The sequence below is a fragment of the Dermochelys coriacea genome, chromosome 8 (genome assembly GCF_009764565.3).
Source record: "Dermochelys coriacea isolate rDerCor1 chromosome 8, rDerCor1.pri.v4, whole genome shotgun sequence".
Classification (NCBI taxonomy): domain Eukaryota; kingdom Metazoa; phylum Chordata; order Testudines; family Dermochelyidae; genus Dermochelys; species Dermochelys coriacea.
This window is the reverse complement of record NC_050075.1, coordinates 107,415,846-107,438,964: the sequence shown is the minus strand read 5'-3', so window position 1 is coordinate 107,438,964 and position 23,119 is coordinate 107,415,846. Positions and strand designations below refer to the sequence as shown.

Here is a 23,119-nt window from a genome sequence, read left to right as displayed (position 1 = left end):
CTATCAGCATGTCACAGAGAAGAGCCTTCACAGTTTGTTCTGGACTGACTTGGGCTGAGAGTGTCTCTAAAACGGGCTCTCCAGAGAGCCTGGGGCTGACCCCAGTGGTGCTGAAGTAGCCATGCTGGCTGATACTCTGCATGACAGAACTGGGTGGCGTGAACCAGTGAAACTTGAATTCCTCTGAGTTGTGCATAAGGCAGAGCCATAAAGCCCAGGATTAAACGAGTCTAGGGACAATTTCCTGTCCCTCCTTTCTCTGCCAGGAGGCCATGGAAAAGAAGTCAGGATTGATAAGACATGGGACTGCAGTCAGGAGACCTGGCTTCTTGCTTTGCTCTGCCACAAACTTGCCATACAACCTGGAACAATTTGCTGTGCCTCAGTTTCCCTCTCTTTCAAAGAGCTTTAAGAGCTGAAAATGAAAAGCACTAAGGGAGGGCTAAATACTACTAACAACTGAGACTGCATGTGGCTCGACAAGGACCCCTTTGGTGTAATATTGAGTTGTGGGGAGATATTGGAGGTGGGGTTGTGATGGGGTATGCACCTTTCATCAGCCATCACGGGGTTAATGGAGGCCTTTGAGAGGGAAGACCGGGTTACCTGAAAAGGACGCTCAGATGGGGCAAGGCTGGGCCAGCATATAAGCCCGGGAGCTGGGAGCAGAAAGGAAGGAGGCTGCAGTCAGTCCCTGGGATGAAGGAGGTCATCAGGGACGAGGAGTAAGTCTGGGAGAGAGTGAGCCCTGAGAGCTGTCCTGGAGAAAGGAGTCTGGCAAGGAGCTAGAGGGGCTGAAGCAGCCACAGGGAATAGAGTTGGCTCCTGTGGTAAACCCAGAACACGGCGAGAGAAGATAGAGAGGCTTGGTTGGAAGGAGCCCGGGGAAACAGGGGCTGGGCCTGAGCAGACCTAGCTTGCTGGTTCTAGATCCCTGGGCTGGAACCTGGTGTAGCGGGTGGGCCGGTAGAGTGGCACAGAGCCCCAGGAGGGGCTGAACACCCTCTGGAACCAGCATTTGGACAGTTGCCTGGTGGACATTGTAACCCCAGAAGGCTGGACTCTATGGGGAGTCAGAGGGCCAAGTTACCAGAAGAGGGGCTCTTACACAGTGACCAACAAGCAGCAAGGGATAGCGGCATTTCCAGACACAAGGCGGCGTGCGGTGAGTGGGTGGCAGCCCCGTTCCAGGGTTCCTGCCAGGTTCTGTTCTGGGCCTAGTGCTATTCTGAATAGTCCATAACAATTGTGAGGGTGCAGTGAACAATGTGCCAGTGAAATCTGATTCAAAGCTGTGGGGGATGTCAGAGGATGGCCTGGATCCCCTATGATGGGCTTGGCCCTGGTGTGGGGAGCTGGCCTGGGACAGCCCCCATTGGAGATCTCTTCCAGCGTAAAAGACTGTGAAACCTTTACAGTGTGTAAGCGCCAGTTAGTAGCTGCAGAAAGATGTGAGAGCTCCTCCCCGAAACCACTGTTGTTCTTACAGAGAACGTAAATACAAACTTTCTCCCGTCTCTGTGTGTGTGTGTGAGAGAGAGAGAATCTCCTTGGGAATGTCCATCAAACTGACTGTTCATTGTGCTGTGTCTGGAAGGGAACAAGCCTGCAGGCTACAGTGTGTGTTTCCCAACCACAAGGTGTGTCACTGATTTACATGAGATGCCTAGTTGACATCTCCGTGGACACCCCTGAAAGCCCTGTGACTCATCTCTAAGGAATTGGTTCTGATTACACAAAAAGGCCAGTGAAACACACTCGTTGGCTCACTGCTGGGTGGGGGATAATTTTTCACTGTAGAAATGCTGAGTGACATGAAGCTGTGCAGAAGAGGTGAAGCACAGTCTGAACAAGTGTGTACACTTGCTTGGTCTCTGCTTTCCTCAAGGGACAATGTGTCATGGTCCCTCGATGTCCAGGGAGGCACCATTATCTGTGTGCACCAGGCTTCTCCCTGCATCATGTCCTCCAGTGTCCTGTATGGCTGTACGAACACTGCAAGCCCTGCCACCAGGAAGAACGGCTGAGGACACTTGAAAGCTGTGGTTACTTGGCCATCGGAGAGCTCTGTGTGTGTTCCTGTGGGCAGAAGTCTGGTTTGGAACCATTGAACCCATTCCTTTTGTGCCTCTTAGGACAGTTTAGCTGCCCAGCAAGGATCCCTGTGGAGCAGAACACTAGGGATAGCTTGTGAGAACTCCTGAAGGCCTGGGAATTAATTTTCATCAGAGAGTTTCCTCCTAGGTGAGCTTGCTTCCCTCCTCATGGGGCGGGGAGCAGATTGACTTTAATGGAGCTGAGGCTGGTTAGCCCAGCTGAGGATCTGCCAAGAAAGGGCTGTTTTTCCTAGTCCCTTTTGTGCTGGTAGGCATGCTTTAAAGGAGGGTGAAGCCAGGGCCAGCCATCTCCACAGTGTTTCTGGTGGTCTTGAATATTTCTGATGATTAGTTTCATGGTTGCTTCTTGTGTAGCACCAGTGCTGCTGGTAACTCTAGCAGAGCATGGCCTTCTGGTTAATGACGTCTCAGGGGCTGCATAGTTCTCCAGCAGGCAAGAGAGGATGACTGTGGAATTCACTTCAGTTCACAAGGAAATGTGATCATGTATGAGAAACTTCAGGGTGAAAGTCTGCTGCTGCTCAGCTGTCCATCTAAACTCCTGCTGGGGGACAGCCAGGTCTCCACCAGAGTGTGTCCCATGCAAAGGTGTCCCTTGCAGCCAAGGCCTTCGCACAATTGTGGTGCTGCTTGGCAGTGTGTCCTCCTGGGGGTGACATGGAGGGTTGTGTATGATCTGTGTGAGCTTTACCTGCAGCACCATCCAGGGGGCTCATGTTTCCAACACAATTTCTTTTGCTAACAGCTCTGGCTAGGACTTTGGGTCCATGTTGTTTGGAATGGCTTGCAGGCTTTCAGCAAACCTTGTTTGCAGCGCTCCCGAGCTCTAGACAGGGTTGTCTCATTCTAGACTTTTTTTCCTCTGCAACTTTCTCATCCCACACTGCTACTGCAGTAAGCAACAGGATGGCACCATAACGGTGTCGTGCATCTCTGCTTTCTGCATGAGACCAGACGATGCATTTTTGAATAAGAAGATACCCTGTTGGGGGGGAAGTCAGCAAGGTGTCAGATAGAAGGTTTTGGTGACCTGCCCAATATTGAAGGACCTGGCCTTACCCTATTAACATCCCCTTAAAAGCCAGGATTCCCTCCTTCAATCCCCGTGCATTTCTTCCCAGAGACCCCCACCGGTTCCACTCTCCTCCTCATCCAATATCTTCACACCTCGGGGATGTTCTTTCCCTCGGCTCAGCCCAGTGACCAATCTGAAGCATTTTCATCCCATTATAAAAGAGCTGGATTATTTTGATTTCATTTCATATCCAAATATTTTTAAATGATTAAAAAAATGTAACTAATAAACTCATCTTGGTAGTGATCCAGCTGAGCCTTAGCAAACAATCATCTTCCAACACTGAAAGCAGGAGAAACTAGACTGTCTCAGAAAACTAATAAATGTCCCTAAAGATGCTCTTGCTCCGGTTATCGTTTAATGAGAGACTTCTACTGTCTGGGGTACTGGGAAATGCCCCCAATTTTCACAGCTTGATTTAGAACAATATGCCGTCCTGGTTAAGCAAATGTCAGTTCTCAACCATGTCTCAGCCATAATTGCTTAAAGGACTTTTTCAGCCTTCAGGGAATAACAAATGAACAAAGCCACACAGAATAAACAGCAGCTCAGCTACAACTAGGCTTAGCAGTTATTTTTGGTTCTTCTTTTCCAACAAACTGCACAACAGACCAGCTGGTCCCATTCTGGTAATACAATCTCTGTTAATGGCAGCTATTGCAAGACGTGGACACTGCTGAACAGAGTCACTGTGCGGACATAGACATAGCCCCTGGGGCTTCTGTTCTAAGCTTGTCAAACAGGAACTCACTGGTCTGAATTGTACTCTGAGGTGAGCGGTGCCCTGGGGATCTGTGTGTGTAGGAGATCCTGTGTACCCATCTCCCCTGCCTACGGAGAAGTCACCTCCAGCATGCTGTCTCCAGACTGTGGAGAATGCAGGGAGATGCATGTTGTGAGGGAGGGCCCTGCGGGGGGACCCCTCTTCATGTGGAATATCCTGCAGCGGTTCCCTGTACAGGATTTGTGTGCACCTCCACTTGGTGGGAGCTGGAGGAAGGAGGGAGGCACAGAACCTCTGGATGGGTGTCACCAGCTGATCCCAGGTGGTCAGCAGAGCTGAGGAGCTGGACCTGCTGCTACTTCAGAAGGTTTTAATGGGGAGGAGACAAATCCTGCGCCCTGGTGGAAGAAGTTGGGGGAAAGGGAGGGATACATTCTGGACAATGGATTACACCCTTGGGAGCTGTGGCCTATAAGTGTATCAGTTTGATAATTTTGGATTTACATACCTCTCACCTATTGATACCCACGGAGCTTGTTCCCAGTAGATCATGCATTGACCTGTAAATCTTACTGACAGCATATCTCAGGTTCTGATTTTTACGTTCTGTCTCCCTCTATTAATTCTTACAAAACACAGAAGCCCAGAGCAGCTCATCTCTTAGTGAACAAATTTTTTTTGTTTGTTTCCAATAACTTTCTAGCAACTTTTGACCCTCAGCTGCCTCTGTGAGTGCTGTGCAGAACAGAGATGCAATCCATGGCCCCTTGCCAGGGTGCGGGTTTCTTACTTGTTCTGCCTTCATGGTGATCAGCTCATTGGCGCTGAATATTAGCATAGTTTGCAGTAGCTCATATTTTTACTTTCTGTTCAGGCCTGCTCAGGGTTCCCACCCTTTCTCCCAAAATGCCCCATGAATGTATATTTAATCTCACAGACCATTTTTACTAATAAAGGGCAGGGGAGACTGAACATTCCCAGGAAATACACAGATAGGGAAGAATGAGGCTGGAGGAGAGGAAGAGGGAAACAATTGTAAAAGTGTAAAACTGGCCATTCAAACCAAGAACACAATAGTAAGAATTATAGCCAAGGGTTTCGTTGCTATCGTGTTACCAAAAGACTCCTCTGCTTCATGGAGAAATGAATTCAGGGTGGACAAATGACAGCCACTGAAACAGTAAAAATGTGTTCATGGAACATGAGGTGTGAGTAAACCAATGGGGCAGTATAAGGTGAAATTCAACCCTGTGCACAAAAGCAGGCCAGGGCCCAGACTATGAGGTCGTGGTACAGAGACTGTGGCTTGGCCCCTCTGGGCAGGGGTGACTTTCCCCCTTAGGATATACAAAATACTGATATTTTCCAGCAGGAGATTCATTTAAGTACAGAATCGCGGACCAGGGTGTCAAGGGGGAGGAGTTAGGCCTTCTCAGCAGAAGGGCCCACTAGGGCTCTACAGGAGTTGGTAAAAAGAAAACACTTCATTCTACTAAAATTGGTAAAAATGGGCAGTACATGGTCGCCCCTGTCAATCTGATCCCATCTGGTTTTGTCCTGAAGCCTGCACTGGTGATGCTGATCACTGATCTCCAGCTCTGCAGTAGAGCAAGTGCCCACGCTAACATCATTCAAACTATCCGATGCCTTTGATGCAGCTGGACATGGGATGTTGTTGACATGCTCCCATCCAGACCTGGGGGGTGTAGAGGGCGCTGCCCTTCCGTGACCTCATTCTCCCCTGGCCAAGATAAGCGGGCAAGGGCTCTGCTCGCCTCTGAGCTGTCAAGGCGCTTTCTTGTTAGCCCTGGGTGCAGAGCTGTCCATGTGCGGGTGACACTCAACTTGCTCTGTCTCATGCAGCCAGTAGCTACCTCTCCAATGAATCCATAATGTAACATTGCCTTTGTCTTTAAAGGGGCAAACAATAACTCTGTGTTACCATCCGTCCACAGTGTTTTAAATCAGCAAACGTAGCTTGGGGGGCTGCTGCAGGCATCTGGGTATCCAAAGGGTTCAGCAGCAGGCAAGAACAAAACTCCTTTGAATACAGTGTAGATGTCTAGCCTGGTGATGTATGGACTGAGAATATTGCCATTCGAGCCTGGCTGATGGATTGTCACTGGCATGCAAGAAATGGTGGTCAGCGTCAGAGGGGGCGTAGGGTTTGGGACCGGGGACTTCCGAAAGGACGGTCCGTTTTGTGCCATGATGACTGATGAGTTTGTCTAATTTTAGCTTTGGTTAAAGCCACCTGTTTGACTCTACCGTCCTCTTGATTAGATGGAGGCCTCAGGCTCTGTTAGTATGCGTAGGACAGAAATACGCTTGTAGAGACACCCAGGGAGTGAACAGTAGCTGCCTAGCACAAGAATGAATCGAATGTACACAGTGTGAACTGCTGAGTTAAAGACGTTGGGATAAGAGAAATGAAAGCCTCTGGCAACACAACTGCAAACAAGAGAATAATGGGAGTCCTTCGAATGAGAGATCTTTTACTGTGAGTTCTTATCCCTGGCAGAAGAGATTTCTTGGGATGTTGAATCCAGGATCCATTTTATCTTACCCAGCTACTGCTTGGGAGGAAGGGTGAACCAAATCTGTACTGATCTAGCTGAGCTGCATGTTCTCCTCCCTCCCCCTCAGTGCTGCCATCAGACAGGACAAAGATACCAAGATGGGGGAGGAATTTCATGGTACAAGGGGCTCTAACGAGGGAATATGGGATGCAGCTGAGCAGAGAGAAAATCTCTAGAGGCATTTAAATTAGACTGACCAATGCCTGGGTGAGTGAGATGCACAGACCCACCAGGAGATGGACTTGCACGGGATCTCATAGATTTTGTCCATCCCTAATTTCTACCACTTTCCTTATCAGGGACATTTAACGGCCACTGTTCCCACAGTGAAAGCTCAGGAATTGTTCAGGGATCTGTGAGTTGGGGTGTCTCTGTCCTTCTGCCTGTCCTGGCATCTCTCTACGCTTGTGTTCACCATGCTATTGCAGTCCCTCCTCCCCTTCCTGGACTGATGACTGTAAAGAAATGAAAGCAAGCAATCCCTGACTTACTGTGGCAAAACTTCTTCTGTCCTGGGCAATGGGATTGGAACTAAGAATCCCTGGCATGACCAGTGTCATGACTGGTATTGTCCAGTGTAATTGCTCCACAGCTCTAGGGTGCCCTATAGCACCAAGAGAGGGAGCATCCAAGCTGGCACATGCTGTCTGAGGTCAGTAGTTGGCAGGGTCTGAGCTCTTTTGCTTGTGCTGGTTGCTGTGTTTTTGATGTCCCCAGTGGATGCTGCTTTATGTAAAACACAGCAGAGGGGGAAAGGCACCAGGGCTCCACAAGGCATCAGATCTGTTTAACCCATCAAACCCAGCCTGGCAGCAGTGAGGATCCCAGATCTGTCTCGCTTGCAATATATCTTGTCGCTCATGAGAAGGCTTCCACAGGACAGCATCGGGGCAGGGTGAGAAGCAGAGCACATTGCTTCAGAGACTGATGGGAAGTGGCACTTGGCACAAAGCCTGGCTTTGCCAGACCAGTCCAGTTTCCTGGTGTAACGGGTTCCCTGGGGTGCAGCCTGGGGACCGTGGGACTGCTGTACCCGCTTAACTCTCTCCAGTCTGGGCTGTGTCTCACAATGCCTTGCTAGTAACAAGCAGCAAACCCCTCCAGGCACTGTGATCACTCAGCACAACCACATGTGGAGCCCCACACCCAGCTAGATTGCATGAATGCTCCCAGAGCCACTCATGAATCACCCAAAGAAAGGCATCAGACCTACATCCCTCCCAGCTCCCAGCCTTGCACCTCAGGAATATACCATCTTGCACTGCTTGTTTTGAGCAGTGCAACTTTATTAATTGGTTCACCCTTCATCAGTGGAAAGTGGACATACACCAGCATTTGCAAAATCTGAGCAGATTTACCAAACACTTCAGGCAAACTCACTGGTAAAGATAAACAGTTAAACAAATTTATTGATCACAAAAGATATATTTTAAGTGACTATAAGTGATAGGCAAAAAGTCAGAATTAGTTACCAAAATAAAATAAAATATAAGCACTCAGTCTAAACTCTCAACCCTATTAGACTGGGCAACATCTAGATTAAGGAGCTTTTCTCACCCCATTGGATACTGCAGTTCATAGTATACAAATTTTATCCTTGAAATCTGGGCCAGTCTTCTCTGTTGGAGTCTCAAGTCTTCAGTGTCTTTGTTGCTTGCAGCATAGGTGGGCGCAAGAGAAAGGCCCAGCCTGGGCCCCCTGTGTTCAGTTTTATACCCTCAGTCCCATGTGCTTGGAGAACACAAGTCCAGGCATGTCTGATGGGCATTGCTGAATTTCCAGGTGAGGTTGAGCAATTCCCCTGTTGTGGCCTCATGCAGGCGAGTCATTGCACTGTAGCTCCCTTGCTGGACAATGGCTGTTGATGGTTGTTTTACACCCACCCAGGCGTTGGTGACTTTCCTTGCTGTTGCCTCTGGGGAGCTAATATCTGGCTGATTCCCCAACTTACAGCATGTTTTAGGGACTACCATACAACACGCATCTCATAACTTCCTCTGCATCAATGATACACATCTATGGACAGAGACATGACTTCCAGCAGATCATGACCTTTCCCCTGATACCACACAAGGCCTGCTTTCTATGGGAGACCACGATGCTGTGAGAGAGGTAACGCCAGGGAGATTATTGCACATACATTGTTACTGCTGTTCTGAGCTCTGCATTAGAGCCTGTGTGACCCTGTGGACAGAGCACTGGCCTGGGTTTTAGGAACCAGCTTCTGCTCCTGGCTCTGCCGTGGGCCAGCTGGGTGAGCAGGTCACTTCCCTCCTCTGTCCCTCACTGTCCCCAGCTGTAAAAATATCTGCTGCTTGTGTGAAGCACTGTAAGTCAGAACCGTGTGTAAGAGAGCTAGGAATAGCTGGCAGGAGACTGACCGCAGCTTGCCCCAGTCCACACTTACTGCAGAGTCGATGTCAGCACAGTGTCAGCTAGCTCAGTTCCTCACAGTCGGAGCAGCTTTTAGTGACCCATTTACTGCCGCATGCCGTCTTGCTGCTGTTGTAGGGCCTCATGTGCTGTGATGCCGAGGCCCTACAGGCTTTCCCGGAAGACTCTGATCTCTCTACCTCAACTAGGGTCTCAGGGGGCTTTGATTCTTAAGGGCATCTTGCATTTCAGTTTTTCCTCTTCAAACAGTAGGATACAACGGTAGTGGGGAAGGGGGAGTGGGTGTCTGCCCTGGTGCTGGGGAGGGGGCTGTGAGTGTCTGCCTCTGGGGAGGAGCAGGGCGGGGAGGGGGTGTCTGTTCCTGGTGCCGGGCAGTGGGCTGTGGGTGCCTGCCAATGGGTGGGGGGGGTATTTTGCGAGGATTATTGCATAAAGTCAGGAAGCTCCGAAGAAGCTCCACATGAGCTGTACCTGTGCTGGGGGGGAGGGGCAGGCAGGGTGCATCATAACAGCTGCACCCCAATGGGCAGGGCATCCTACCCTGTGAAGACGAGCAAGGAACCCCCATAGCTGCACATGGTAGCACTTAGCTCAATGGCAGACATATTGTAAAGGGCTCGCTTGTGAGGCCACGGCTCGGATTTCCCTGCCCCAGAGACAGTACAGTCGCACCCGGCCCATGACGGTAATGTCCTCTGCCACACGCCACTTCCTTTTCATCGGTGCTCGTCAGGCCTGGGCCCTGCTGCTGAGCCCGCCCCCAGGGGCAGTTGCTGCGGTTGTGACAGCGGCTTTGGGAAAGGGAATAAAGGATGTGTCAATCCCCAGCTGGATAGGGTGGAACTGAACCGCAGGTCTTGGCACAAGAGCTGCAGCTGCCAAGTGCAAAAATCCACACACGTGCCTCAGGAGCAGGCCTGCGTGGGCAGAGAGAGCTGTGCAGTGACAGGCAGAGAGCTGTGCAGTAACGGGCAGATAGAGCTGTGTGGTGACAGGCAGAGAGAGCTGTGTAGTGATGGGCAGAGAGCTCTGCAGTGACAGGCAGAGAGCTCTAAGTGACGGGCAGAGAGAGCTGTGCGGTGACGGGCAGAGAGCTGTGCGGTGACGGGCAGAGAGCTCTACAGTGACGGGCAGAGAGCTGTGCGGTGACAGGCAGAGAGAGCTGTGCAGTGACGGGCAGAGAGAGCTGTGCGGTGACGGGCAGAGAGCTGTGCGGTGACGGGCAGAGAGCTGTGCGGTGACAGGCAGAGAGAGCTGTGCGGTGACAGGCAGAGAGAGCTGTGCGGTGACAGGCAGAGAGAGCTGTGCGGTGACAGGCAGAGAGCTCTGCAGTGTCAGGCAGATAGAGCTGTGCGGTGACGGGCAGAGAGCTGTGTAGTGATGGGCAGAGAGCTCTAAGTAACGGGCAGAGAGAGCTGTGCGGTGACAGGCAGAGAGCTCTACAGTGACAGGCAGAGGGAGCTCTGTGGTGACAGGCAGAGAGCTCTAAGTGACAGGCAGAGAGAGCTGTGCGGTGACAGGCAGAGAGAGCTGTGCAGTGACGGACAGAGAGAGCTGTGCAGTGACGGGCAGAGAGAGCTGTGCGGTGACGGGCAGAGAGCTGTGCAGTGACGGGCAGAGAGAGCTGTGCAGTGACAGGCAGAGAGCTGTGCGGTGACGGGCAGAGAGCTGTGCGGTGACAGGCAGAGAGAGCTGTGCGGTGACGGGCACAGAGAGCTGTGCAGTGACGGGCACAGAGAGCTGTGCAGTGACGGGCAGAGAGCTGTGCAGTGACAGGCAGAGAGCTCTGCAGTGTCAGGCAGATAGAGCTGTACGGTGACGGGCAGAGAGCTGTGTAGTGATGGGCAGAGAGCTCTGCAGTGACAAGCAGAGAGCTCTAAGTAACGGGCAGAGAGAGCTGTGCGGTGACAGGCAGAGAGAGCTGTGCAGTGACGGGCAGAGAGAGCTGTGCGGTGACAGGCCAGAGCTCTAAGGACATGCAGAGAGAGCTGCGTGACGGGCAGCGAGAGCTTTGGCAGTGACAGGCAGAGAGCTGTATGTGACGGAGAGAGAGCGGTGACGGCAGAGAGCTGTGCGGTGACAGGCAGAGAGAGCTTGCGGTACGGGCAGAGAAGAGCTGTGCGGTGACAGGCAGAGAGCTCTACAGTGAGGGCAGAGAGAGCTGTGCGGTGACGGCAGAGAGAGCTGTGCGGTGACAGGCAAGAGCTCTACAGTGACCAGCAGAGAGCTGTGCGGTGACAGCAAGAGCTCTAATGACAGCAGAGAGAGCTGTGCGTGACAGGCAAAGAGAGCTGTGCGGTGACGGCAGAGAGCTCTAAGTGAATTCAGGAGAGCTGTGCAGTTGACGGGCAATATGCGCTTGCGGTGACGGGCAGATAGCTGTGCAGTGACGGGCAGAGGCTGTGCGGTGAGGCGCAGAGAGCTGTGCAGTGACAGGCAAGAGCTCTGTCAGGTGTCAGTCATGATAGCTGTGCGGTGACGGCAGAGAGCTCTGCAGTGACAAGCATAGAGCTCTAAGTAACGGCAAGAAGCTGTGCGGTGCAGGCAGAGAGAGCTGTGCATGACGGGCCATGAGAGAGCTGTGCATAGTACAGCAAGAGCTCTGCAGTGTCAGGCAGATAGAGCTTTGCGTGACGGCAAGAGCTCTGCAGTGACAACAGAGAGCTCTAAGTAACGGTCAGAGAGAGCTGTGCGGTGACACAGAGAGAGCTGTGCAGTGACGTCAGAGAGAGCTGTGCAGTGACGGGCGAGAGCTCTGCAGTGTCAGCATATAGCTGTGCGGTGACGGGCAGAGACTGTGCGGTGATGGCAGAGAGCTTGGTCCTGACAGACAGAGTCAGCTGTGCAGTTGACAGCAGAGAGACTGTGCTGACGGGCAGAGAGCTCTAAGGACAGGCGAGAGAGCTGTGCGTGACAGGCAGAGAGCTGTGTGGTGACAGGCAGAGAGCTCCTAATTGACAGCAGAGAGAGAGTGCGTGACAGGCAGAGAGAGCTGTGCAGTGACGGGCAGAGAGAGCTGTGCGGTGACGGGCATAGAGAGCTGTGCATGTCAGCGATAGAGCGTGCGGTGACGGGCAGAGTAGCTGTGCGGTGACGGGCAAGAGCTGTGCATGACGACCGAGAGCTCTGCAGTGACAGGCAGTAGCTGTGCGTGACGGGCAGAGAGCTGTGCAGTGACGGGCAGAGAGATCTGTGCGTGAGGCCGATCGCTGTTTACGGTGACGCAGAGCTGTGCTGGGACAGGCAGAGAGCTCTACACGGTGACGCAAGAGGCTGTGCATGACGGCAGAGCTTGGCGTGACGGCAGAGGAGAGCTGTGCAGTTGACAGGCAAGAGCTGTGCAGTGACGGGCAGAGAGCTGTGCAGTGTCAGGCAAATAGCTTGCGTGACAGCAGAGAGCGTGCATGACGGGCAAAGAAGCTGTGCTTGACAGGCAGGAGAGCTGTGCGGTGGGGCATAGAGCTGTGTAGTGACGTCAGAGAGCTGTGCAGTTGACGGGCAGAGAGAGCTGTGCGGTGACAGCAGAGAGACTGTGCGGTGACAGGCCGAGAGAGCTGTGCGTGACAGGCAGAGAGCTCTGCAGTGTCAGCATATAGAGCTGTGCGGTGACGCAGAGAGCTGTGTATGGGCAGAGAGCTCTAAGTAACGGCAGAGAGAGCGGCGTGACAGCAGAGAGCTCTACAGTGACAGCAGAGGGCGCTCTGTGGTGACAGGCAAGAGCTCTATGACAGGCAGAGATAGCTGTGCGGTGACAGCGAGAGAGAGCTGTGCAGTGACGGACAGAGAGCTGGCAGTTGACGGGCAAGAGAGCTGTGCGGTGACGGCAGAGAGCGTGCAGTGACGGCAGAGAGAGCTGTGCAGTGACAGGCAAGAGCTGTGCGGTGACGGGCAGAGAGCTGTGCGGTACAGGCATAGAGAGCTGTGCGTGACGGGCACAGAGAGCTTTCAGTGACGGGCACAGAGAGCTGTGCAGTGACGGGCAGAGCTGTGCAGTGACAGCAGAGAGCTCTGCAGTGTCAGGCAGATAGAGCTGTGCGGTGACGGGCAGAGAGCTGTGTAGTGATGGGCAGAGAGCTCTGCAGTGACAAGCAGAGAGCTCTAAGTAACGGGCAGAGAGAGCTGTGCGGTGACAGGCAGAGAGAGCTGTGCAGTGACGGGCAGAGAGAGCTGTGCGGTGACAGGCAGAGAGCTCTAAGTGACAGGCAGAGAGAGCTGTGCGGTGACGGGCAGAGAGAGCTGTGCAGTGACAGGCAGAGAGCTGTGCGGTGATGGGCAGAGAGAGCTGTGCGGTGACGGGCAGAGAGCTGTGCGGTGACAGGCAGAGAGAGCTGTGCGGTGACGGGCAGAGAGAGCTGTGCGGTGACAGGCAGAGAGCTCTACAGTGACGGGCAGAGAGCTGTGCGGTGACAGGCAGAGAGAGCTGTGCGGTGACAGGCAGAGAGCTCTACAGTGACAGGCAGAGAGAGCGTGCGTGACAGCGGAGCTCTAAGTGACAGGCAGAGAGAGCTGTGCGGTGACAGCAAAGAGAGCTTTGCGTGACAGGCAGAGCTCTAAGTGAAGAAGAGAGCTGTGCAGTGACGGCAGAGAGCTGTGCGGTGACGGGCAGAGAGCTGGTGCAGTGACGGGCATAGAGCTGTGCGGTGACGCAGGAGAGCTGTGCAGTGACGGCAGAGAGCTCTGCAGTGTCGGCAGATAGAGCTTGCGGTGACGGGCAGAGAGCTCTGCAGTGACAGCAAAGCTCTAAGTAACGGGCAGAGAGACCGTTGCGTGACAGGCAGAGAGCTGTGCATGACGGCAGAGAGAGCTGTGCAGTGACAGGCAGAGAGCTCTGCAGTGTCAGCGATAGACTTTGCGGTGACGCAGAGCTCTGCAGTGACAAGCAAGAGCTCTAAGTAACGGCAGAGAGAGCTGTGCGTGACAGCAGCAGAAGAGCTGTGTCAGTGACGGGCAGAGAGCTGTTGCGCGGCATAGAGCTCTAAGTGCAGGCAGAGAAGCTGTGCGGTGACAGGCAGAGAGCTGTGTGGTGACAGGCAGAGAGCTCTAAGTGACAGGCAGAGAGAGCTGTGCGGTGACAGGCAGAGAGAGCTGTGCAGTGACAGGCAGAGAGCTGTGCGGTGACGGGCAGAGAGCTGTGCGGTGACAGGCAGAGAGAGCTGTGCGGTGACGGGCACAGAGAGCTGTGCGTGACTGGCACAGAGAGCTGTGCAGTGACGGCAGAGACTGTGCAGTGACAGGCAGAGCTCTGCATGTCAGGCAGATAGAGCTGTGCGGTGACGGCAGAGCTGTGTGATGGGCAGAGATCTGCGTGACAAGCAGAGACTCTAAGTACGGGCAGAGAGAGCTGTGCGGTGACAGGCAGAGAGAGCTGTGTAGTGACGGGCAGAGAGCTGTGCGGTGACAGGCAGAGAGCTCTAAGTGACAGGCAGAGAGAGCTGTGCGGTGACGGGCAGAGAGAGCTGTGCAGTGACAGGCAGAGAGCTGTGCGGTGATGGGCAGAGAGAGCTGTGCGGTGACGGGCAGAGAGCTGTGCGGTGACAGGCAGAGAGAGCTGTGCGGTGACGGGCAGAGAGAGCTGTGCGGTGACAGGCAGAGAGCTCTACAGTGACGGGCAGAGAGAGCTGTGCGGTGACAGGCAGAGAGAGCTGTGCGGTGACAGGCAGAGAGCTCTACAGTGACAGGCAGAGAGAGCTGTGCGGTGACAGGCAGAGAGCTCTAAGTGACAGGCAGAGAGAGCTGTGCGGTGACAGGCAAAGAGAGCTGTGCGGTGACAGGCAGAGAGCTCTAAGTGACAGGCAGAGAGAGCTGTGCAGTGACGGGCAGAGAGAGCTGTGCGGTGACGGGCAGAGAGCTGTGCAGTGACGGGCAGAGAGCTGTGCGGTGACGGGCAGAGAGAGCTGTGCAGTGACAGGCAGAGAGCTCTGCAGTGTCAGGCAGATAGAGCTGTGCGGTGACGGGCAGAGAGCTCTGCAGTGACAAGCAGAGAGCTCTAAGTAACGGGCAGAGAGAGCTGTGCGGTGACAGGCAGAGAGAGCTGTGCAGTGACGGGCAGAGAGAGCTGTGCAGTGACAGGCAGAGAGCTCTGCAGTGTCAGGCAGATAGAGCTTTGCGGTGACGGGCAGAGAGCTCTGCAGTGACAAGCAGAGAGCTCTAAGTAACGGGCAGAGAGAGCTGTGCGGTGACAGGCAGAGAGAGCTGTGCAGTGACGGGCAGAGAGAGCTGTGCAGTGACGGGCAGAGAGCTCTAAGTGACAGGCAGAGAGAGCTGTGCGGTGACAGGCAGAGAGCTGTGTGGTGACAGGCAGAGAGCTCTAAGTGACAGGCAGAGAGAGCTGTGCGGTGACAGGCAGAGAGAGCTGTGCAGTGACGGGCAGAGAGAGCTGTGCGGTGACGGGCAGAGAGAGCTGTGCAGTGTCAGGCAGATAGAGCTGTGCGGTGACGGGCAGAGAGCTGTGCAGTGACAGACAGAGAGCTCTGCAGTGACAGGCAGAGAGCTGTGCGGTGACGGGCAGAGAGAGCTGTGCAGTGACAGGCAGAGAGCTCTGCAGTGTCAGGCAGATAGAGCTGTGCGGTGACGGGCAGAGAGCTGTGTAGTGATGGGCAGAGAGCTCTGCAGTGACAAGCAGAGGGAGCTCTGTGGTGACAGGCAGAGAGCTCTAAGTGACAAGCAGAGAGAGCTGTGCGGTGACGGGCAGAGAGAGCTGTGCAGTGACGGACAGAGAGAGCTGTGCGGTGACGGGCAGAGAGAGCTGTGCAGTGACAGGCAGAGAGCTCTAAGTGACAAGCAGAGAGAGCTGTGCAGTGACGGACAGAGAGAGCTGTGCGGTGACGGGCAGAGAGAGCTCTGCGGTGACGGGCAGAGAGCTCTGCAGTGTGGGGCAGGGCCTGGTGCGTGCTGGGGGACACCTCTGCTGTTGGAGCCTAGGCCTCAGCAGGCCCCAAGGAGTGCCTTGCAGTGAGATGCTCCGGTCCATAGTGGTGTGACTGGCGTGGCATAAGGTGCCAGTGAGAGGTGCTGGTCCCTCTGCTCCCCCAGGGTGCCCTTGTCTGCACAGCTGCTCTCTGATCATAGAACCTTTGGGGTCAGAAAACCCTGTCTGTGCTACCCCAGAGACAGCCTATTGATTAGCCTCCCGGGTTCGTGCCCCAGACTTGGCCCTCCCTTTCCCCAGGTGCACAGGCCGGCAGGGTGAGTCGGGGGGGGGGCTGTTCCTGCCCAGGCTCTAGGGAGCGTTCCGACTGGGCAGTGGAAGGAGTTTGGTTCCCAAAACCCCCAGGAGCCAGAAAGGGAGACGGGGCAGGGGGGTGTCCCTGGGCCCTGCTCCGTTCATCATCCTCCCGCCAGTTGTGGCTCAGGGAAGGAGCAGAGAGTGGTTCTTTGCCTGGCCAATAATAACTACGTTAGAAGTGTTCAGTGTGATTAACCTGCTGAGCTCCCTGCATTCTGGGGCACGGCTCCACTTCATCTTCCCACCTCCAAGAAAGCAGCAGGCGGGATGGAAACCAGGCAAAGATTACAGGATGCGGGCCCTGGGCTCAAGAGGCCAAGAAAGCAGGAAGGCAGCACAGAAGGACTGTAGCGTGCAGGACCCTATGATGCAGGAGGGGACGTGAACGCTGGGTGTGGGGGGACGTGTAAGCTAGTAGCTAGAGCACTGGATTGGGAGTCAGGAGACCTGTCGTCTCCCCCCTGCCTGCCTTGTCTTCATGGCCTGGGTTGCAGAGGCTGACAGTGAAACTGCAGGGGTAGGAAGGGAGGGAAGCACTGGGCTGTAGGAGGGAAATGGAGCTGGGGGCTCCAGCCCAATGGGCAGGTCACTCTGTAATTGTCCACTGTGAAGTTCTGTGCACCTTGTGGCGTGTGTGGGTCACGGCTTTGCCCCGGCCTGGCTGCTCTTGGAGTGCTGGGCAGGTTTGCTGGGAGCAGAAGGAGCTATTGTTTGGAGAAGGATTTGGGAGGGATTGATGGGGGGCCCGTGTGGGGAGGAGCCTGTTCCCTTAACTTCTCTGTGGTGCTGTTAACCCCAGGGGAGTCTCCAGGGCAACCAGATTCTCTCTGGAGGGAGACCCAGGAGACAGGACACAAGCAATCCCAACACCACACGCCATGAGCTTTCTGGGGGAATGAACAACCCCACAATCGTCTCCGTTCTCGGAGAAGCTGTTTCAGTTTACAAGGCATGTTCCTTAGAACATATTGTTCGTTTGATCGGTCACTGTCCTGCAGGCATTCTGGGCCATTCCTAATTGTTACCCCCCAAAGATCCAAATCAGCCGTGAGAACTGGAGCACACCCCACCCCAGAGCAGTGGCACCCAAGACAGGCCACCCTGCACAAGCTCAGGACTGGTGAGAGCCGACAGCCTCAGTCCAAAGCAGAGAGGGCTTGGAGGATGGGGTGGGAGGTGTTGCTTTCACCTGAGGCTCTCCCCAGGGCAGCAGCCACCACTGCCCTGAGACTGGGCACGCTTCCTTCCTCTGCATGTGTGAGAACACTTGCTCTTCTGTCTGTAAATCACTTGTGAGAGCACCAAACCCAGGGTGCCTGCCCCCATCCCTTCCTGAAGGGCCCCTCAGCTGGCCTCTGGGCTGGATCCTTTCCTCACAAGAGGGAGAAGAAGCTCAGCTCTTGTCCTGTGCACCCTGCTAGCCCCAGAGGAATGCAGGATGCATGGCTGGCCCTTCCAACCTGGCAAAGTGTGTAAGGAGCAGGCTCTTCTGGCTAAGGGGCATGTGTGGACGCAGGGGACGTGGCTAGGAATCCTGATTTTATTCCAGGCTCACCCTGTCCCTGACTCAGGCCAGAAACAGCTCTTCTCTGCAGGCATTGCCCCATTCCCCATGGCCACAGGACTTCTGCACAGCCCCTGACGAGGGCGGGCCTGCCCTTGCAGCAGAACGGCTGTTTGAGGAAGCCTGGATCAGGTTTCATCCACTCTGCGCTGGCAGCCTATAAAGTGAAGGATTAGCTTTAAAATAGCCTGTTGATTTGCAAAGCTCTTGTCAGAGACGGGGATTTGGCTGTCTGCAAGGCCTTCCATGGGGCCTGCTCCTGATAGATGTCTGTGTTCTGAGGGACCTCCCTTCTGCCAGAGCCCCCTGTCCCCACTTCAGTGCCCACCTCCAACTCCATTCGGCCTGTGTGCAACACCCTGCCCCCATCTCATTGCTGCTCTTGCGCTGGTTCAGCGATACGCGCCCGGGGCCTGGCAGCCATGATCATTATTCTTTCCCCGGGACGGGCACTCAGGATTCTCACACACCTGGGCCTTGCTGTCAGAGAGAAACGCTCTGGTCTAGGGCAGGGGAAATGCCCTAAGAAGAGGCACAGCCAGCTTTAAACATTGGGCCTGTCCCTGGGGATGGAGCGCCTCCAGCTCAAGAGCTGGGGTAAGGGCTGTGAATTCTCGAGACCTGCGCTGCCTACATGACGGTGGTGTAGGTCCCTGGCTTGAAGACGGCTGCTTAGGGACTGGGGCTGAGCCGCCCGGTCTCATTCCCAGGCTGGATATCGGGAATGCGCTCGCGGCATGGCGGAGTGTCGGTGAGGAAGGTTGAAAGGCCTTGTTAGCTGGTATTGGAAGGTGCTGTCATGAAAAGATTGTGGAGGCAGAGCTCAGGGCAGCTGCTGGCGGGAGGTGGCTCCCTAGCAGAGTGAACGTGGGACTTTGTATTGCTAGAGGCCCCCAGCGCAGGGGCACACAAACACGCACTGGGCAGGAGAGTGACTCGCTTCTTGTCTCTTCCTTTCAGTCCTGGACGCACAACATCCAGCGAGAGAAGGAGTTCCTGCGGAAGCTGGTGAAAGCCCGAGTCATCACCGACCTCACCAGTGGAATCTGAGTTGTCCCAGACCCGGCATCAGAGGGAGGCAAGAGACGCACAACACAGCGAAGGGAGCAGGCAGTGGGAGAGCCACACAGGAATCCCAGCTCAAAGGAAACACAAGAAATGCACAGGTGCTCTGGGAGAGACTTCCCGGATCTCCAGTCTGCACCAGTGCTGCACCTGCTGCATCCCTCATGGGGCTGGGTGTGGGGCTGAGGGTCTTGACCTCAGCTCTGCAGATAGAACTTTTGTGTCTAGAATGAGCTGGAAAAGACTGAGGAGAGAAAGGAAGACAGGTCAGTAACACAAAGCAGAGAGTGCCAAACGGGAGGGCAGCACCACCTGAATGTACAAAGTAATATTTTTTAAAAGAAACTTTGTGGAATCATGCTAATAATATCATGGTACAAAGCAAAGACTGGCTTGTGCCCACCTCCAGCAGAAGCCCGGCCTCCCCACATGCAGTCTGCAGCTCCTGGGCCTCGGAAAACAACTCCATCCATGACTTGACGCTTGTCGGTGCTGCTATCATTGAAAGGGACAATGGCCTTCCGCTGTTCTCCACCCAGGGCTGCTCGTGGGAGCTGAGCATGGGTTTGTTTTTCTGCACTTTCCTTGCTTCCTGCATAGAAGCTGCAGCTGCCATTTATCCAGAGCTGTTTGCTCCACCCTGGCTCTGCCTTGAACCAGGAGCCAACTGCCTCCTCGGCCTTGTGTCCTGGAGGAGTGACAGACCCATCCTGCCTGCAATGGCAGACAGGACCCGGCCTTGTGCTGAGGGGCGTCCAGCCCTCGGTCTGAGCCGGCCGACGGCGCGCTGTGGGCAGGTGGATCTGTGTTCCATGGTACCAGGGTTTCTCAACAGTGTCATACTTTATTTTTATGTGGGGAGAGGGATAATTTATTTTCTGAGTGAGGTCAGAGACCATGTTGCGATCCAAAGCTTCACAGTGTTCAGCAGCAGACAGCGACAGCAATGTTAATTTTATGTTTCGCACCTGGTCTTGTTCCCTGCTAATGACTCACTGCTGATGGAACCCCCTGGCGAGGGGCAGGGGAGTGACCTGACTGGAAACCTGCACTTCTTGTCCCATTCCCGGGCATTCGCTTTCTTCATTTCCTGGCTGCTCCTATGTTTGCTGGGCCACTTCTGCTCGGCTGCTGCTGTCAGCTGGGTACAAGTGTGTCCGTTACTTTGCCAGCGTGGCTTTGGCATGCAGTATTTGCACATTTGGGTTCTGTTCCTTCTGCAGAGAAGTTGGCAATGGACTGAGCAAAGCAACCAGGCTGGGCAGGGAGAGAGCTGGCCTGAGTTACTCAGTGTCTGCAGAAGAGGGGGGCACTTGGGAGGGGATGGATGCCGAGCGATGGAACTAACCTTTCCCTCCTGTACTGTATTGTAAATACATCAGGCTGGGCTGTGGGGCAGTATATGCTCTGGGTCTGAGCCCCAGTGCAGAAATGGACTGGCTACTGGTCTGGGATAACCTGGCCCCACTCTTCTCCTCCTGCTGCTGGCTGCACTTCTTGTGCTGCTTGATTTGGGTGCTGGGGAGGAGGCCGTGCAGGGGTCACAAAACCGAGGCAAAGAAGGTGCATGGGTCACTGTACTTTGCCTGGGGTGTCCCTGTAATTCGTTTCCAGAGGGGTCAGGGTCTTGCTCTGGATTGCAGAGCGAGAACTTGGTCCCAGGATGTGTAACTAACCACAGGGCAAGGGGCACTTGGAGCAGAGCCTCACAAAGCCTACAGCTCGACTCCTGCTCCTCCAACCTTTCCTGGGGCAGGGCTCGTAAACGTGGCAGGGGAGAGAGACCCAGGCAGGTTTACCAGCGCAAGACACGCTTCCTGGGTCAGAACAAAGAACCAGAAATGGGCGAGTTGAGCTCTAGAAAGGCTGCATTAGAGCTGTGTGAGTGGGCTGGTGCAGTAGGCGATGTCGCCTGCAGGGGTTGAGGGACGGCCTGATACAGGCCTGGTGAGACATGGCTTTGGGTGCGGGCATGGGCTGCCCTCAGCCGCGCTGCGCTTCTGTGCTCCCGAGCGTGAGCTGCCGGTTCAGATCACTGCAGGGAGAATGAGCTTCTCTCCTTGTAGCTCCCAGTCTTGGACACCACCTTGGCTTTGTGTCCGGGGCCGCTCTGGGGCGTGTCTTCTCTGAACAGCTTGCCGAGACCTGGCCCCGTTCCAGTCCCTCTGAGACAAGGCAGCTGAGGGCCCTTTCCTGCTCCTCTCTGGAGGGTGGGTCTGTCTGTCTAAGCCTCCCTGCTTTCTCTTTTGCCTCTGGCTCTCTGTCCCTGCTGTGTCAGTCCATCCCTCCCCATGCTGCTCAGAGGAGTTTGCAGGACACTGGGCTTGTGCTGTGGTGGGAGCTTGTTTGAATATTCTCCTGAGTTGTTTTTCCTGCTCCATTCAGCCCCAGGGATTGTGTTTCAGAAAATGCCACACGCAGAAATTCACAATATGTCTCCCAACCTTCCACAGCAACCCTTGTGCGTGAGGGCACAGTCGCCAGACCAGCCCTCCTGCTCCCTCGGCTTGCCCTGCTCAGAGGGGCTCAGGGCACCTCCAGGCTGCATCCTCCCTCCTGCATGTGCTACAGCAGGGCGGGAAGCACTCGCCCTGAGAGCTTGGGAGCTTTGTCCAAGTGCTCTCCAGGCCGGACCGTACTCACTTCCCTCCCTCTTGTCGCATCAGCTCTGCAGCTTTGACCGCATTGTTACCTTTGCAGTAGGGCAGGACCCAGCCAACCAGGGAGTGCAGGTGCCAAGAGCTGGCTCCGGGCCCGCAACGGGCACTGTAGCCCAGCCAGCCGCAGGAGATGCTTTCCTCACACCTGTGCCAGGGAGGGTGGCGATGGTCAGAGGAGAGGGGCTGCTTGCCCCACCTATCTGATAACATCAGTATTACACAACAGGCATGTGTGCTGGACCCTTCCCTCCTTCAGCAACTGTCTGACTTCCTGTGTTCCCCAGCCGTAGCACATCCCCAGACCAATTCCTGCTGGAACCAGGGCAGTTCTTCGCAAAACTTCTCCTCTAGGTGTGCAAGGGATGTGAGGAAGGGAAGTGACTTTCTTCGGCTAACCCTGTTCTTCAGCTGGGTCACCTGCATAGCGCCCTGCTATTGATCCTTCTTAGAGCTGCGATCAGTCCTCTGAGACCTCTCCTGCCCTGGACTGAGTGTAAATACCCTGCCCCCGGGAATGGCCCCATAGCCTTTCAGTGCCAGAGCAAACAAGCCGCAGCCCCGTGGTCCCTCTCCAGTGCGTGCGAGGAAGGGGCCCGGGGGAAGTTGTCCCGCAGCGATTGTGCATGCCCTTCCTACCACCTTGACAGGTGCAGACACTGGCAGACTGTAGCCCTGCCAGCTTGCCCTGCTCCCGCCCAGTCACTGCAGTTAGGGTGCTGATGATTTAGATCAGCGTAGTGCTGAGGAGCCCCAGTCCTGAACCAGGGCCTCAGTACGGTAGATGCTGGACAAAACAAATAGAAGGACAATCTCTACCCCAATCTAGGTGTAAGCCACGAGACAACAGATGGATCCAGACAGATGAGGGAGCACGAGGAAACAGTGGGACATGGGTCAGCACACCAACAGCCTCACCGTTGTCAAGCTGTTTGTAGATGTCATGGCAAAGGAGAGTTTTAAGGGGGACTTCGCCCGTGCTTGTCGCCAGAGGAGTGAGTGTTATGCCAGGGCTATCACCATACAGGCCGGTGCCTGCTGCCCCTCTGGCAGTCAGAACTAAAGGATTTCTTCTCCTTTTCTCTACCCACTCCTATGCTGCCAGCTTGCTGGTTCTCATGTGTCTGAGTCCAAGGTCCCTTTTCTCTGTTCACCACCACTGCTGGAGCTGGCTGGACGCAGTACTTGTGCAGTGCTGTGCTCGGGAGGGCCAGCGGCATGGAGCTGGGAGCTGCATGAAGCATTTCAGGTTAGACTGGCTCTCTGATAACCTATTGCCTGGGTGACCCCCTCCTGGCCCAGCTCAGCCAGGACTAGCTACAGGGGAGGCGCACCCCCATCTGGGGCTTTGGAAATGGAACTTGTTCGGGTTTTGTCATGTTTAGGTGCCATTACAAAGCCTCACCAGAGCTTTTATCCCTCTGAATCAGCCCACAGAGCAAACTCCCTCCTTTGGCTTCACAGGAGCATCTCATCCCTGCAGGGACCCAGGGTTGTCCCTAACTGTGAGCTCAGTCCTCTCCCAGGACCTAAGGAACCACAGCTACTGAAGTGCCAGAGTGGAGTTACTGACTCCTCGCCCGCTCCGTCTGCCATGCTGCAGCTCTCTGTAGGGCCTCTTGCAGGAGCCCCACTGAGGAGATAAAGAGATCCTGGTGCCAGGGTGACTTTAGGTAGGCCACACTGCTGTTGTAACCCACATACCTCCAGGGTGGGGGG

The 23,119-nt window shown here is 54.8% G+C and overlaps 1 protein-coding gene across 1 annotated transcript in view; it reads left to right on the top strand.

Moving 5' to 3' along the window:
• ST3GAL3 (ST3 beta-galactoside alpha-2,3-sialyltransferase 3) overlaps positions 1–18,989 on the top strand; it is a 382,096-nt gene extending 363,107 nt beyond the window's left edge. Inside the window, exon 10 of the mRNA XM_038414046.2 lies at positions 18,639–18,989. Within this exon, the coding sequence (XP_038269974.1) occupies positions 18,639–18,728 (90 nt within the window). The 3' untranslated portion in view covers positions 18,729–18,989. The remainder of the gene's footprint in view (positions 1–18,638) is intronic.
• The last annotated feature ends 4,130 nt before the right edge of the window (positions 18,990–23,119 follow it).